We start from the raw sequence: 14,697 nt of genomic DNA on the forward strand, positions 1-14,697 counted from the left end.
AGCGACTGAACTGAACTGACTTCTCTGTCCATTTCTACCTTAAGTCAGTTCTGTAAAAATATCCTGGGGAAAGTACAGACCTTCTGAGCCATTTCCAGATGAGCTGTTGAGGCCACAGCTGTCATTTTCACTAGGGAATGAACTTTGATTTTGAACTATTATCTAAAACACTGAATGTGAGAGTGACTAAGCAATAGCTTAATTAGAGAAAACAGGTTTTCCAGTGTGCAGTAGCAATTGCCAGTTTTCCTCTTGTCTTTTTGCTCAGGATTTTTCTCATCTCAAATAAATCAGAGCCTGGGATTAAGAATTTAAAGCAGCATCTTTGTCAGTGAACCCTCTAAGTCTTTTAAAATCACAATTTTTAACCAAAATGCTTTTTTTGTCACCTCTTCTAATCAAAGCAAGAGACAATTCAGTATCAGTTACATTTGCAGAGAGTACTAATCAGTGTGGATATACTTAGGAGAAGAAGCTAAGCCAGTGCTTGCTTTTTAAGGATTTTACTTTGATTTGTGAAATAGCAATATTTTATCCAACTGAATCCAATTCTGCAAACATCCTTTGAATAGTGCTCACTTGTATGGCAGTGTCCTAGCAGTACAAAGATGAGTAAGACACATTTCCTGCTTCCAGAAAAGTATAATACAGTGAGGGAGATGGACGAGAACCAGCTAATGATAACAGAAAAAGAATTTCTACATTAATAATCTCATTTCGGTCCTCACACTTGCAGAATTTTAGTAATTAAAAGGATAACCACCGATAACAACCACAGAGCTCTTCAAACTTTGGAGACAAGTACTATGGTGATCAGAGTCTCAGCATCCCTCCCACCAGTCTTCATCACTCACAGTCATTTTCAATGTGACAAAGAAACTAGGACCATTAGAAAAGAGGAGAGGAAGGAGAAAAGAGGAGGTAGTCTACTTTGGGAGAAGTAAAAATACCTTGTCACAGGAACAGCTATCAATCTGTCTTTTGGAGAAAGTGCCGTTTTGAAAGTCAACTGAAGATGGCATTAATACTCTGCAATATTTTTTGCATAAACTTGCAAGTTCTAGTTCACATGGTTCACTTATAGAGTTTTTTAAACAAGTAAGTGCTATTCCCTTGATCTACATTTTAAAAAACAAAGTAATTGTATTAGGTAAGAATCTCTTCTCAGCTTTTTCTAATGAGCGTGCACACATATGGTGAGCATATGGGTAAAAGTCACTTTACTTTTAATCATTCATTTCTACAATTGCTAGTAAAGAAAGTGAGCAGTCATGATGACATGGCATTTTCCAGTAAGACTAAAATAGGTACACACAATACATCTTATATTTGCTTATCTCTTGCTTACTGCTTTTAGAAAATAAAAACTATTTTAAATATAATGATATGCTCTGAATAAGATGAGGGTTCAAGGTTTTTAAAATTCTGACAGGAAAAAAGATGGAAGAGGGAGTGGGGAGACATGTTCTTTAAAAGCAGGCTGTAATTCATGTTTGTTTAAGAAAAACCATCTGAATGTGTCCTGCAGTTATACAAATGTACCTCAAGAGTGTTTTGAGAGAAACAGTGAAATTATTTGAGGGGAAGAGAAAGAAACATTATTTGGGTAGTAGAAGAAGGCAGAAATGTTTGCTGATTACGTTTTGTCCCTGTGGAGAGGCAGGCTGTAGTTACTGGGGGGTTTTGAAACAAAGAGAAGTGGGAGTGGCTGCATCAGTGGGACTTAGTGAAACGAGGGTGCCAAGTGTTGTGTTAAGACCTGGGCAGGGAAGTTGCTGGAAGGACAGGTTTCCCTTCTCATACTAATGGAATCCTTGAAGATGGGCAGTTTGGGACACTTTGGCAGAATGCTGATCTACAGATACTTTCAATTTCACAAGGAAACCATCACAATGTCTTGAGAATGGTTGGGAGGGAGCATGGTGCCCTCATGATGAAGCAGCAAATAGATCCCCTCCGAGGGAGAGTTAGCCGGAGTCTTGGCAATTATGCTTGGAGTTAGGATAGTAGGCAGTCAGAGTACTTGCAGAAAAGGCACCCTCACTGTTATATCACACTGGTGGAAACTGGCGATACTGGTTAAAAACATAATAGTTGTCTTAAAAGCCCTGTATCTGTCTAGAAGAAATAAGATACAACTGGAAAATACATATACAACAGTCTTACCCAAAAAAGGCACCTCTCTCACATAAACGTAAAATTAAAAGAAAAGCACTGAGCCAACCAGATGGAGTTTATTTGTAAACAATCTCAGGTCATCAGTGTTTGTATCAGCTACTAGGTAACCATAAGAGAGTCCTGTTTCAGTGACAGGCGGCAGCAGCTGTTGAGTGAAGTGGACAGTTGATAAACAGAATGTAGTCAATGCATTTTGTGCTGTGCTTCTGAATGCCATAGGAGTTACTGTGCTGTATGTGAATTAAGATGTGTGGGAACAGGGTCAGTTCACATTTCACAGTTACCGAGGAGGAGGGGATGGAAACCTAAGTTAACTGGCACCACGGATGCTTTAGTGCCTTTTATGCACAGTTTCCTCTGGATACTTGCCTGACACCCTGACCCATGACCTGGCTCTGACTGCATTCCTGCATCCATTATGAAGGAGCCATGTGTGTAAAGAGAGAAGATGGCATGTGCTCTGGCATGTAGGTTTCATGGTACCCAGGTTATATATATATAATTTTTGTATAGGGGGATGGGCATGGGAGGGTGTAGAAATGCCTGTTTAGCTATTTTCTGAGCAGGTGGCAGAAGGGTTTCCCCAAGCTTTTTCTCTCTGAAGTATGTCGTGTATTTTGCATCTGTAGGATCATGATGGGGCCTAAGGGACCAACACTCACAAATTCTAAATCATGGAGTCAAAAAGTGTGAGGAAGTTGAGAACACTGTCGGCAGAGTGGTTGAAGTGATCACTGTAGAGGCTGTGCTAGGAGGCAGGAGGTGTATGCGAAAAGAGGATGGAAGGAATGGTGGCCTGGATAGGGTGAAGAGCACCTGTAGTGGGAGAAAGGGAGGAAAGAAGTCGGACAAAGAGGTTGGTGGCACAAGGGACTTCCTGATATTGTTCCCCAGGTGGAGTGATGGCGCAGTCCAGAGCAGAGCTATGGTGGAGAGTTGTCCCCGTGCAGTGGGCACCAAGGTCTTAGGAGCTGCAGAGTAGAGGAAATTCAAGCCTAGAGTGTTGGTTGGTTCCTTGATGTGAATGTTGACATTACCTAAGATAACAGTTGTGCTCAGTATGGAAAAGAAGAAAACTGTGAACCAGATGCATTCTTTAGTGCAGAGGAAGGAAAGGGAAGAATGCAGATAACAGCAGTAAAGGAGGATGACAGGAAGGTTAGCAGATGGTAGGCACCTATGAAGAAAGAAGGGTGTTAATATGAGGGAAAAAGAGTAATGAACAGAAAGTGGCAAAGCAGCACTGAGGCCTGCTCTTGTCCCATCAGGTCCCCCTCCCTCTCCTGTCCTACCCCCGTCTCAGTCCAGGCCTGGGAGAATGAGCAGCTCCCCTGGGAGAGTGGTGGAGGAAGCAGGAGCCTTGGGCAAAGTCAAGTTTGGGTAAGACCAGGTAGAGGTAGCATTCGTGAAGAAGTTAAGGCGTGTTTTTACAGTGGATTGTGGGGTATTACCCAGAAGAGTACAAGAATTTGGAAAAGGTCAGCAGGGGGAGGAAGGGCGTTTCCCAAGGCAACAGTGCTGCACAGAAATGAGCATCTTGACAGGGCAAAGGATGCAGGGCATTTGCTTTGGGGGAGGTGTTTGAGGATCAGAAATAAGAGCTGTGGGGGTAAGTGGAATAGATGCCCAGACAAGCATCAACTAAGACCCCAAGCTACATGGAAGATCTGATGATAGTTACAGGCCTGCTGTTTTCTGCTGAAGGCCAGCAAAGGCTAGCTAATCTGGCTATGATTGCTTCTCATGTACATGTAATATGGTAGTATAATTTTTGCTTCAAGGCTCTACTGGACTGCATAAGACCATGGGCCCATATTCTTTTCTAAGAAGTTTACCTAATTAGAACCCCCATGCCTGTTCAAACTTTTTAATCTGTTTAAAGTTATTATCACCAGTTTATATCACTATTACCAATTAGGTCTTAGATTTCAAGGCCTAATATTGAAGCATTTATCGAAATTTTACAATAATTATTCAAAATTCAGCACAATTTTCCATCATTATTCAATAGTGTGGTTTTTTAAATACAGGTTACATTTTAGTTTTTCTTTGACAACAAGTAACTGAATTATATGAAATTGGAAAGTTATATTTCCAGCACAGAGTGACTGTTTTGATACTCAAGATAGGGCTTAGAACTCAAATGCTATCTTAAAATTTTAGCTTTAACAAAAATCATAAAAGCTCCATTTAAAAGAAATCACTGATACATAACTAAAAATGAGTAATTGAGCACTTTTCACTAACATTTACGTCATTTTGATGCTTAACGGAGTCCAATTGTTCAAGTAAGTATTACAGGGTTGCTACCCACTTCATGCTGCAGGCCTCTAACAGCACAATGAAAATGTGGAAACTTGTAAGGACAAGCAACATATCAGATAAAATATGCCTACCTAACAGTATGTGAGGAGGAAACTTTAATATAGTAGTGTTTTTATTTTCAATGTCTGAGTCTTACAAACAAAACCAAATTGTATCTGTTTTTACTCTTTTTCTCTGGTGTTCCTTCTTAAGAGTGATTTTGTTTGCAAAGTGTGGATATCCATTACAAATTTAACTATAAGTTGTGTCCCTGTGGGAATGTGACAGTCGTCCCTTACAGTGGAGATCCCATGGCTCACTGAGAATGGCTGGGAGTTCTTTGAAGCCCATGTTCTAGCCCATTTTTCTTCTTGCTAGGTGTCAGGAGAGTGAGTGAAAGTTGCTCAGTGTCTGACTGTATAGTTTTGTCATGACTGTACAGTCCATGGAATTCTCCAGGCCAGAATACTGGAGTGGGTAGCCTTTCCCTTCTCCAGGGGATCTTCCCAACCCAGAGACTGAACCCAGGTTTCCTGCATTGCAGGTGAGTTCTTTACCAGCTGAGCCACAAAGGAGGCCCAAGAATACTGGGGTGGATGGCCTATCCCTTCTCCAGCAGATCTTCCTGACCCAGGAATCAAACTGGGGTCTTCTGCATTGCAGGCGGATCTATCAGGGAAGCCCTAGGTATCAGGAGGATGCTTCTGTTCTGAGATATTTTGTGTTTGGTGGAGCCCACCAGTAGCAAAGAGAAACCCTGTTGGATCCCTTACCTGAATCCCAAACTAACAGTAAATACAGAGAACAGGGGTTGGATTTGTGAGATAACCTCTTACCTTGGCTGAACTTTCAGTGTGGGTATCTGAAAAAATAGTAGCTTATTTGTGTCTTGGAAATGATCAACTTACCTGCTTGCCCTGAAGCCCCAGGGCCCAGCAATATGGCCTGTGACTCTGTGCTAAGTCACTTCAGTTGTGTCCCAACTCTGTGCAACCCTATGGACTGTAGACCACCAGGCTCCTCAGTCCATGGGATTCTCCAGGCCAAGAATACTGGAGTGCGTTGCCATGGCCTCCTCCAGAGGATCTTCCCAGCAGGAAAGGGATTGAACCTGCATCTCCTGCATTGATTGGCAGGCAGGTTCTTTACCACTAGCGCCACCTGGGAAGCCCCTGTGACTGTGTATCTGAATTGAAACAGAGGCCACTGTTCAGCATGTGCTCCCTTGACCTGTTGGCCCTGATCATTGGTGTCAAGTAAAGGAGTGACTTTTTTACTGTTCCCCTCCCCAGGGAAGTTTCTCTGGAGGAGGGCATGGCATCCCACTCCAGTATTCTTGCCTGGAGAATCCCATGGCCCGGGGAGCCTGATGGGCCCATAGGGTCACCAAGAGTCAGACATGACTAAGTGACTAAGCACAGCACAGCACCCCAGGTTAAGGCAAAAGAGTCATCATATATTCGCTTTCCTTTATTGCAGGACATTTGTGAAGATATTTCTGATCATGTCGAGCAGATCCATGCCCTCCTTGAAACAGAGTTCTCTCTGAAGCTGCTGTCCTACTCTGTCAACGTGATCGTGGACATCCACGCCGTGCAGCTGCTCTGGCACCAGCTCCGTGTCTCAGTGCTTGTTCTGCGGGAGCGCATTCTGCAGGGTCTGCAGGACGCCAATGGCAACTACACCAGACAGACGGACATTCTGCAGGCTTTCTCCGAAGAGACAAAGGAGGTGGGTGTTTTCTTGGAAGCCTCATAATGCATCATCAAGTGTGACTATTTGAGAATGTTTTCAGTTCAGAGGTGCCGGATAGGAATTATTTATAAGTAAATAAGCAGGTCCTAAGCTGGGCTTTGAAACTAGGGATAGTGATGGGAGGCTTTGATGAATGAATCAATCTATCAACCAGAGGCTATGATGAATGAATGAAGTTATGAACCAGAGTTAACTCACACCTGGTAGTTTACATAGATATCATCTGTAGCTTTTGGTGCTAGCCTGACATCCTGTTCCTTGTTCAACTGTTTTATAAATATTTATTGAGTTCACTTTCATGCATTGGAGAAGGAAATGGCAACCCAACCCAGTGTTCTTGCCTGGAGAATCCCGGGGATGGGTGAGCCTGGTGGGCTTCCATCTATGGGGTTGCACAGAGTCAGACACGACTGAAGCAACTTAGCAGCAGCAGTAGTAGCAGCAGCAACTGTGGACCAGGCATTAGGTGCTAAGAATATAATCATGATCAAAGCATGATCTTTGTCTTTAAAGGGCTGAGATTAGTGGGGGCTTGAGACGAGTGGACCGACACAAAGACCAGACTCTGGTCTGCATGACTTTCATGCAGATACAATCGCCTACATGAAGCCACTGGAGGTCAGAGAAGGGGCATCTAATTCAGGCAGGGAGGCCTTTCAAGGAGACGCGAGTCTAACCTGAGACTTGAGGAAGAAGCAGGATTAGACTGATGAATGGAGGTAGAAACTGTTCTAGACAGAAGGAATGACATAAAGATTCAGAGGTAACAGAGAGAAGGATAATATCAGAGAGCAAAAAGCTCAAAGGACCAGGAAGCTGGATTTGAACTAAAATGTGAGCAAGGTCATATCATGAAGATGAAAAGCTATATTAAAAAGTCATATTAAGAGAAGTGGACTTTATTTTGAGGATAACAGAAGAGTTTGTTCAGGGAATTGATGATTCAGTTCATGCTTTAGAAAAATCATTCTGGTTGCAGTGAGTCATATGGGCTTTAGAATTTTGCACAACCAGTAAACTTAGATTTTTCGTACTCATAGTAAGCACAGTTTGGAGAGTTTATTGTTATTGATCATGATGCATAGTTTAAGAATGAACACTGTAAAGTTAAATCCAAGTAAACTCTCCTATTCCCAAATAAATGCACAATACACAGAGGTATTGTGCTAGCTAAGTAGGGGCTATATATATGCGTGTGTATGTATAGATAGATACCATGTTTGGATATATAGAGAGTGTGTGTGTGTGTGTGTGTGTGTGTGTGTAGTCCCTTGGCTCTTGACACCCAGTTTAGTGCTCTGCTGTTGAATTTGTGGAAAATATGTATTATACAAGTATAAAAGGCATTTATATAAATATATAAGACCAAAAGGCCTTATAAAGAGTACCCCCTAGCTCATTAATTTATTAATATGTTAGTGGCTCCAACATTATTAACAGCACAAAACAAATCTGGGCTTCTCATAAATGATTTATACTTGTTGATTATTGTTTTCTTAATGATGCTCTTGCTGTGGAAAATTCCATGCAGGTCCTAGAAGTTTATGGGAATGAAAATCTACTGGGCTCACTTCTAACTTTAAGGCACAATCTGTTTTCATTTAGCTTTCCTGGATAATGTGGCAATGAAGGACATGATACAGTCTTTGGTAGGGTTCCTCTTAAAATTGTAGGATGAATATGTAGGTATGTGTTAGTCCCCAGATGCCATCCTTCCAAAGTGGGATCCCTAGAGGGTCCTCAATTGGAATTCTTGTGGTTATGGGAAACTACAAAGAACTCTAAGCAACTGTGCATGCATGTGTGCTGAGTCACTTTAGTCATGTCTGACTCTTTGCAACTCTATGGACTGTAGCCTTCCTGGTTCCTCTACCCATAGGATTCTTCAGGCAAGAATATGGGAGTGCATTGTCAAGCTCTCCTCCAGGGGATCTTCCCCACCCAGGGATCGAACCTGCATCTCTTACATCTCTTGCACTGGCAGGCCAGTACTTTACCACTAGCACCATTTGGGAAACCCAAGAAATTATAATCCAATTAACAGAAAAGAATCCAAAACTAGTCAACTCTGCTCTAAATCTGTTGTTATGAGGCATTGTATGCTAATGAGGTGGAGATCAGAAACGGAAGGTTTTGTCTTAACTCTGAAGAGATCTTACTTTAGATATCTCTTGGTATTTCCAATCTATACATTCTTTTGTGCTTGTTTGTTCTTACCCATGTATTCACCTCATTCTGTCCAACATCCCATATTAATTAGTCATTAGACCTGCCCACTTTCTACCACTAGAGGGGACATTTGGAAATAACTGAGTCAAACCAATTCATTTTACATATTTATTTATTCAAATTATTAAAGAAGTGCTATGACAAAAAAAGTTTAAACTACTGCACATTTGCACTCATTTCACATGCTAGCAAAGTAGTGCTCAAAATTTTCCAAGCTAGGCTTCAACACTGCATGAACCAAGAACTTCCAGATATACAAGCTGGATTTAGAAAAGGCAGAGGAACCAGAGATCAAATTGCCAATGTCCATTGGATCATAGGAAAAGCAAGAGAATTCCAGGAAAACATCTACTTCTGCTTCATTGACTACACTAAAGCCTTTGACTATGTGCATCACAACAAACTGTGGAAAATTCTTCAAGAGATGGGAGAACCAAACCATCTTACCTGCCTCCTGTGAAACCTGTAGGCAGGTCAAGAAGCAGCAATTAAACCAGACATGGAACAACAGACTGGTTCCATATTGGGAAAGAAGTACGTCAAGGCTGTATATTGTCATGCTGCTTATTATTATTTAGCTTTTATGCAGAGAACATCACACGAAATGCCAGGCTGGATGAAGCACAAGCTGGAATCAAGATTGTCGGGAGAAATATCAATCAACCTCAGATACGCAGATGACACCACCCTTATGGCAGAAAGCAAAGAGGAACTAAAGAATCTCTTGATGAAGGTAAAAGAGGAGAGTGAAAAAGCTGGTTTAAAACTCAACATTCAAAAAACTTAAGATCATGGCATCTAGTCCCATCGCTTCATGGCAAATAGATGGGGAAACAGTGGAAACAATGACAGACTTTATTTTTGGGGGCTCCAAAATCACTGCAGATGGTGACTGCAGTCATGAAATTAAAAGATGCTTGCTCCTTAGAAGAAAAGCTGTGACCAACCTAGATAGCATATTCAAAAGCAGAGACATTACTTTGCCGACTAAGGTCCGTCTAGTCAAGGCTATGGTTTTTCCAGAAGTCATGTATGGATGTGAGAATTGGACTGTGAAGAAGGCTGAGTGCTGAAGAATTGATGCTTTTGAACTGTGGTGTTGGAGAAGACTCTTGAGAGTCCCTTGGACTGCAAGGAGATCCAACCAGTCCATTCTGAAGGAGATCAGCCCTGGGATTTCTTTGGAAGGAATGATGCTAAAGCTGAAACTCCAGTACTTTGGCCACCTCATGCGAAGAGTTGACTCATTAGAAAAGACTCTGATGCTGGGAGGGATTGGGGGCAGGAGAAGAAGGGGACGACAGAGGATGAGGTGGCTGGATGGCATCACTGACTCGATGGATGTGAGTCTGAGTGAACTCCGGGAGTTGGTGATGGACAGGGAGGCCTGGCATGGTGCAATTCATGGGGTCACAAAGAGTCAGACACAACTGAGCGACTGAACTGAACTGAACTGAACTGAACCTAGACAGCGTATTAAAAAGCAGAGACATTACTTTGCTGATGGTCCATCTAGTCAAAGCTACAGTTTTTCCAGTAGTCATGTATGGATGTGAGAGTTGGACCATAAAGAAGGCTGAGCACTGAAGAATTGATGCTTTTGAACTGTGGTGTTGGAGAAGACTCTTAAGAGTCCCTTGAACTGCAAGGAAATCAAACCAGTGAATCCTAAAGGAAACCAATCCTGAATATTCATTGGAAGGACTGATGCTGAAGCTGAAGCTCCAATACTTTGGCCACCTGATGCCAGCAGCCGACTCATTGGAAAAGATCCTGATGCTGAGAAGATTGAAGGTAGGAGGAGAAGGGGATGACAGAGGGTGAGACGGTTGGATGACATCACTGACTCAATGGACATGAGTTTGAGGAAACTCCTGGAGGTAGTGAAGGACCGGGAAGCCTGGTGTGCTGCAGCCCATGCGTTCACAAAGAGTCATGGCTGAGTGACTGAACAACAACAACAACAACAGTTTATTCATTCAATAAACATTTTCTGATCAACTCTGTTTATAGCTGGGAATGTAAAAGTACTCTAGAGTTTATGCTTATTGTGTTTTGTGGAATATGTTCATCATGCTTTTATTTGAACTTGTTTTGTTCACCAGGTGGTAGCCCATGAAAGATGAAGAACCATTGAGACTGTAACTGGCCACTATTTTCCCAGCTGTGCTGTGACTTTATATTAAGTAGTACCCATGGTCCCCACACTATGAGCTCAACAATTATTTACAGATTCAGTTGGAAGCAGTTTAGTGCATTTTCATGTCTGGAGTCAGTTTTTAGCTTTGGTGTAGACATGCAAGAATGTATTGTATGAAGGGGTAAAGGAACGGTGGATTCAAAGCCTTCTGCTTTGTGAACATTTCTCTATGAACTGAAGCACTGTCTCCAGTACCATCCTTTCTGAAGCTATTTTTGATCCTATTTTTTGTCAGTTTTGTTTTTGCCAACACACTGAAACTGTGGAAAATAGGAAGAGAATTAGGATAAAATTCTAAGCTTTATCAGAAAAAATTCAACTGTGAAAGATTTGTAGAATGAAGAGGGAAATGGTATTAAACATGCTGATAATCTAAAATAGTAGATGTATTCCAGTGAAGGTGAATTCATTTTCTTTTCTAGAAATCAGTTGAGTTTCAGAGCCCATCATAGAATAGGTTTGAAAACTGAGAAAGTGGCAAGTTCTCTTTCTTTCTGTCCTTACACAAACAAAATGAGTTTTATTCCTTTATTTAAATATGCAGTAGATAATATCTTGTAAACAAATTGGCAAATGTATTACTGAAACAAAGCCAGCTAAACAAACAAATGAAAAATACTTTCGGGCAAAGCTCAAAATTGTATAAAAATGTGTTATCCTGAAATTTTCTATATTTCAGAAATTGTGATAAGCAATTTATGTTTATTGTTTCATTTAGTAAGAAAGATAATGGATATTAAAAGTAGTTCCATTTTAATGTTACTCATCCATAGAAAAGAATGAAAGATCTCCATTTGCAGCAACATGGATGGACTTATAGAGTACAATACTACATGAATAAGTCAGAAAGAGAAAGACAAATACTAAATTATATCACTTTTAAGTGGAATATAAAAGATAACATAAATGAATTTATTTATAAAACAGAAACAGATTCACAGGTATAGAAACAAGTTTATGGTTACCAAAGGGAAAAGGAAGGGAAAAGGGATAAATGAAAAGTACGGGATTAATAGGTATACACAACTATATATAGAGAGTAGATAAACAACAGGGATTTACTATATAACACAGGGAACAATATTCAGTATCAGAATAACCTATAATGGAAAAGAATCTGAAAAAATATATATGTAACTGAATCACTTTGCTGTATACCTGAAAATAATGCAATATTGTAAATCAATTGCTTCAGTTAAAAAATATACTTCAGTCATGCTTCCATTAAGAAATAGTTTCATTTTTCCATTCAGTTCTCAAAACTGAATTTAAGAGAGTTTAAGTGATTGTTTAAGGACATAAACTTAGGAATAATTAAATAAAGCAAGCAAAACCAGCTCTTAACTGATCTCTTCTGTAATAATAATAATTTCTTTCCTCCCCTCCTTTCTTTCTACCTCCCCTAAATATTTATTGACTTCCCTGGTGGCTCAGATGGTAAAGAATCTGCCTGCAATGCAGGAGACCCGGGTTCAATTCCTGGGTTGGGAAGATTCCCCCAGAGAAGGGAATGGTAACTCACTCCAGTATTCTTACCGGAGAATTCCATGGATATAGGAGTCTGATTTCTTACTCTTTATAAGTCACTAGGTAGTCAAAGATGAATAACATATGTTATTAAATGTTAGGAATCACCATCACAATTTTGTTAGATCCTCAAACAATTCTGGAAAGTAGGGAGAGTGAGTGCTGTTATCCTTATTTTACAGATGATATTGTAATCCATCTTACAAATAAGAAGACTGAGGTTAAGAGAGGTAGTTGCACAGGTAGTGATAACTTTTAATAATATTAACACAATAGCAAACATTGATTAAGAACTTACCATATGCCAGACGGTGTGGTAAGCACTTTACCTGAATGATGCTCACCCTCACAGTGGGAACACATTGGCCCTTGCAAGCACTCATACCATTGCACTTTGCGTGTTCTTCCACTAGCACTTAACCACAGGACAATTTATATCACAACAAAGTGCGATGTATATAAAATAAGTAATAAGGGTAAGGATTTATTGAGTACCTATCCATGTGCCAGACTTGTGTCTTACGTAGTCTTTAAGGCTTGCAGCAGCCCTATGACATGGCTTATTTTTTTCATTTTTACAGATGAGGGAAATGAAGCTTAGTGACATCAAGCTACTGGTTCATGGTCATATGAATAATTAATGCATAAGCTAGAACTTAACTCTGCTGCTGCTGCTGCTAAGTCACTTCAGTCATGTCCAGCTCTGTGCAACCCCATAGACGGCAGCCCACTAGGTTCCTCTGTCTCTGGGATTCTCCAGGCAAGAATACTGGAGTGGGTTGCCATTTCCTTCTCCAATGCATGCATGCATGCTAAGTTGCTTCAGTCGTGTCCATTTAACTCTGAGGTTTGTGCATTTAATCACTGGAGTCAACTAAAACTACATAATCAGAGGAATAAACTTCATGAAGGCATAGATATACATTCCCAAATGTCTTCATTCATTCAACAGATGTATCTTTGAATGCTTACTCTCTGCAGCTCACTATGCTAAGTGTTGTGGTTATCCTGGTGAGCAAGCCATTTTCTATGTGATTTATATCCTTGTGGTGCTTACAAACCAATGGGATAAACAGATTAATCAAAGAATCACAATAGTATGTATTTAAAGATTGAGATAAATGTTTCAGGAAAAACAACATAGTTTTTTGAGAGATTATAAAAGATTCTGATTTATGTGGGACTTTAGAATCTTGAAGAAATAAAGCTTGATCTGAGGTCTGAGGGGTGAGTAAGAGTTAACTAGTTAGGGGTGTTACAGGTGGGAAGCTTTATTGGCAGAGGAAATAGCATGTGCAAAGGTTCTGAGGCAGAAGAAAGACAATATATTAAAAAAAATGAAAGGATGATGCTGTGGCTGAGTACAGTCTTGGAGGGGCAGGTGGCCTGAGAGAGGCCTCTTTATATCTGTCTTTGAAGGGTTTGAGTTTTAATCTAGCAGTAGGAAGCTAACAAAAGACTTTAAGCAAAGAAGTAATAGCATCAGACTTGTAATTTGTAAAGATTACTCTGGTGGCAATGTGGAAGGCAAACTGGAGGAGGGGATATATCCATTTAAAATCCAGTGAATCCGTTTAAATCCAGTGAATCCGAGAAAATTTTGGCACAAAGGTCAGAGTGTGGACTCTGGATCAGACAGCCTTCATTTAGGGCTTAGCTCAGCTTTAGTCACCAGGCCCTGTGCTAGTTATGTACCTTCTTTTGGCTCAGGCTCCACTTATATAAAACAGGGACAACAGTACAGACCCCAGGAGAAAATCGTTTTGAGGATTAAATGAAAAAATAATAGTAATAAGGAACCATCCCCATTTATAAGATGAGGAGATTTAGGCTTAAAAATAAAATGAGGCTTTTCATTATTATTATTTACCTGGATGTTGTGGAATAAGACTGAAGGGAATAGGAGATAAAGGCGAGGTCTGAAGAGAGAGAACCTCCCCAATCCAAACAAACAAATGAGCCAAAAAACCCCTGGAGAGATCAGATCTTGGGATAACCCGACTGAAATAACAGAGTCGTGCTCACTCCATTCCTCCCTCAGGAGCACAGAGATCTGGGGTATCACCACCCTCCACTCCGCAGTTTTCTTTCTTCATCTCCTAAAGGGCTAGATTAGACCAGCTATTCCTTCAGCCTTGTAGGCATGTCGGATGCTAGGGTCCCTTCTGTCCCAAACAAATCGTCAATTAAAACTCTCCCCATTTGTTGTGTGATGTTGGAAACTGCATTAGTAATGAGATAAGAACCTTAATCACACAACCAACAATTAAATTGAAAACACTTATAATACTATTTTTTAGCATAAGGGAATTTCAAGTCAGCCTACTTTGAAGGAAGGTGGGCACTTGGTATCTAACATACACAGATGAAGTGGGCATCAGGGTGGGAGAGTATGGGAGAATACACACAGAGGAAAGGGATGGGGGCTGCAAAGATACTCTTTTGAAACATGTTATTTTTTTCCAGGATTCTCATGTTTACCTTCACACAGATGGGGACAGTAG

The 14,697-nt window shown here is 40.7% G+C and overlaps 1 protein-coding gene across 1 annotated transcript in view; it reads left to right on the plus strand.

Moving 5' to 3' along the window:
* The window catches only part of AKAP6 (A-kinase anchoring protein 6), a 391,164-nt gene that overhangs the window by 88,895 nt on the left and 287,572 nt on the right, over positions 1–14,697 (plus strand). The window contains exon 2 of the mRNA XM_052659736.1: positions 5,962–6,213. Coding sequence (XP_052515696.1) covers positions 5,962–6,213 — 252 coding nt within the window. The remainder of the gene's footprint in view (positions 1–5,961; positions 6,214–14,697) is intronic.

This window comes from Budorcas taxicolor, chromosome 21, assembly GCF_023091745.1.
Source record: "Budorcas taxicolor isolate Tak-1 chromosome 21, Takin1.1, whole genome shotgun sequence".
NCBI lineage: Eukaryota > Metazoa > Chordata > Mammalia > Artiodactyla > Bovidae > Budorcas > Budorcas taxicolor.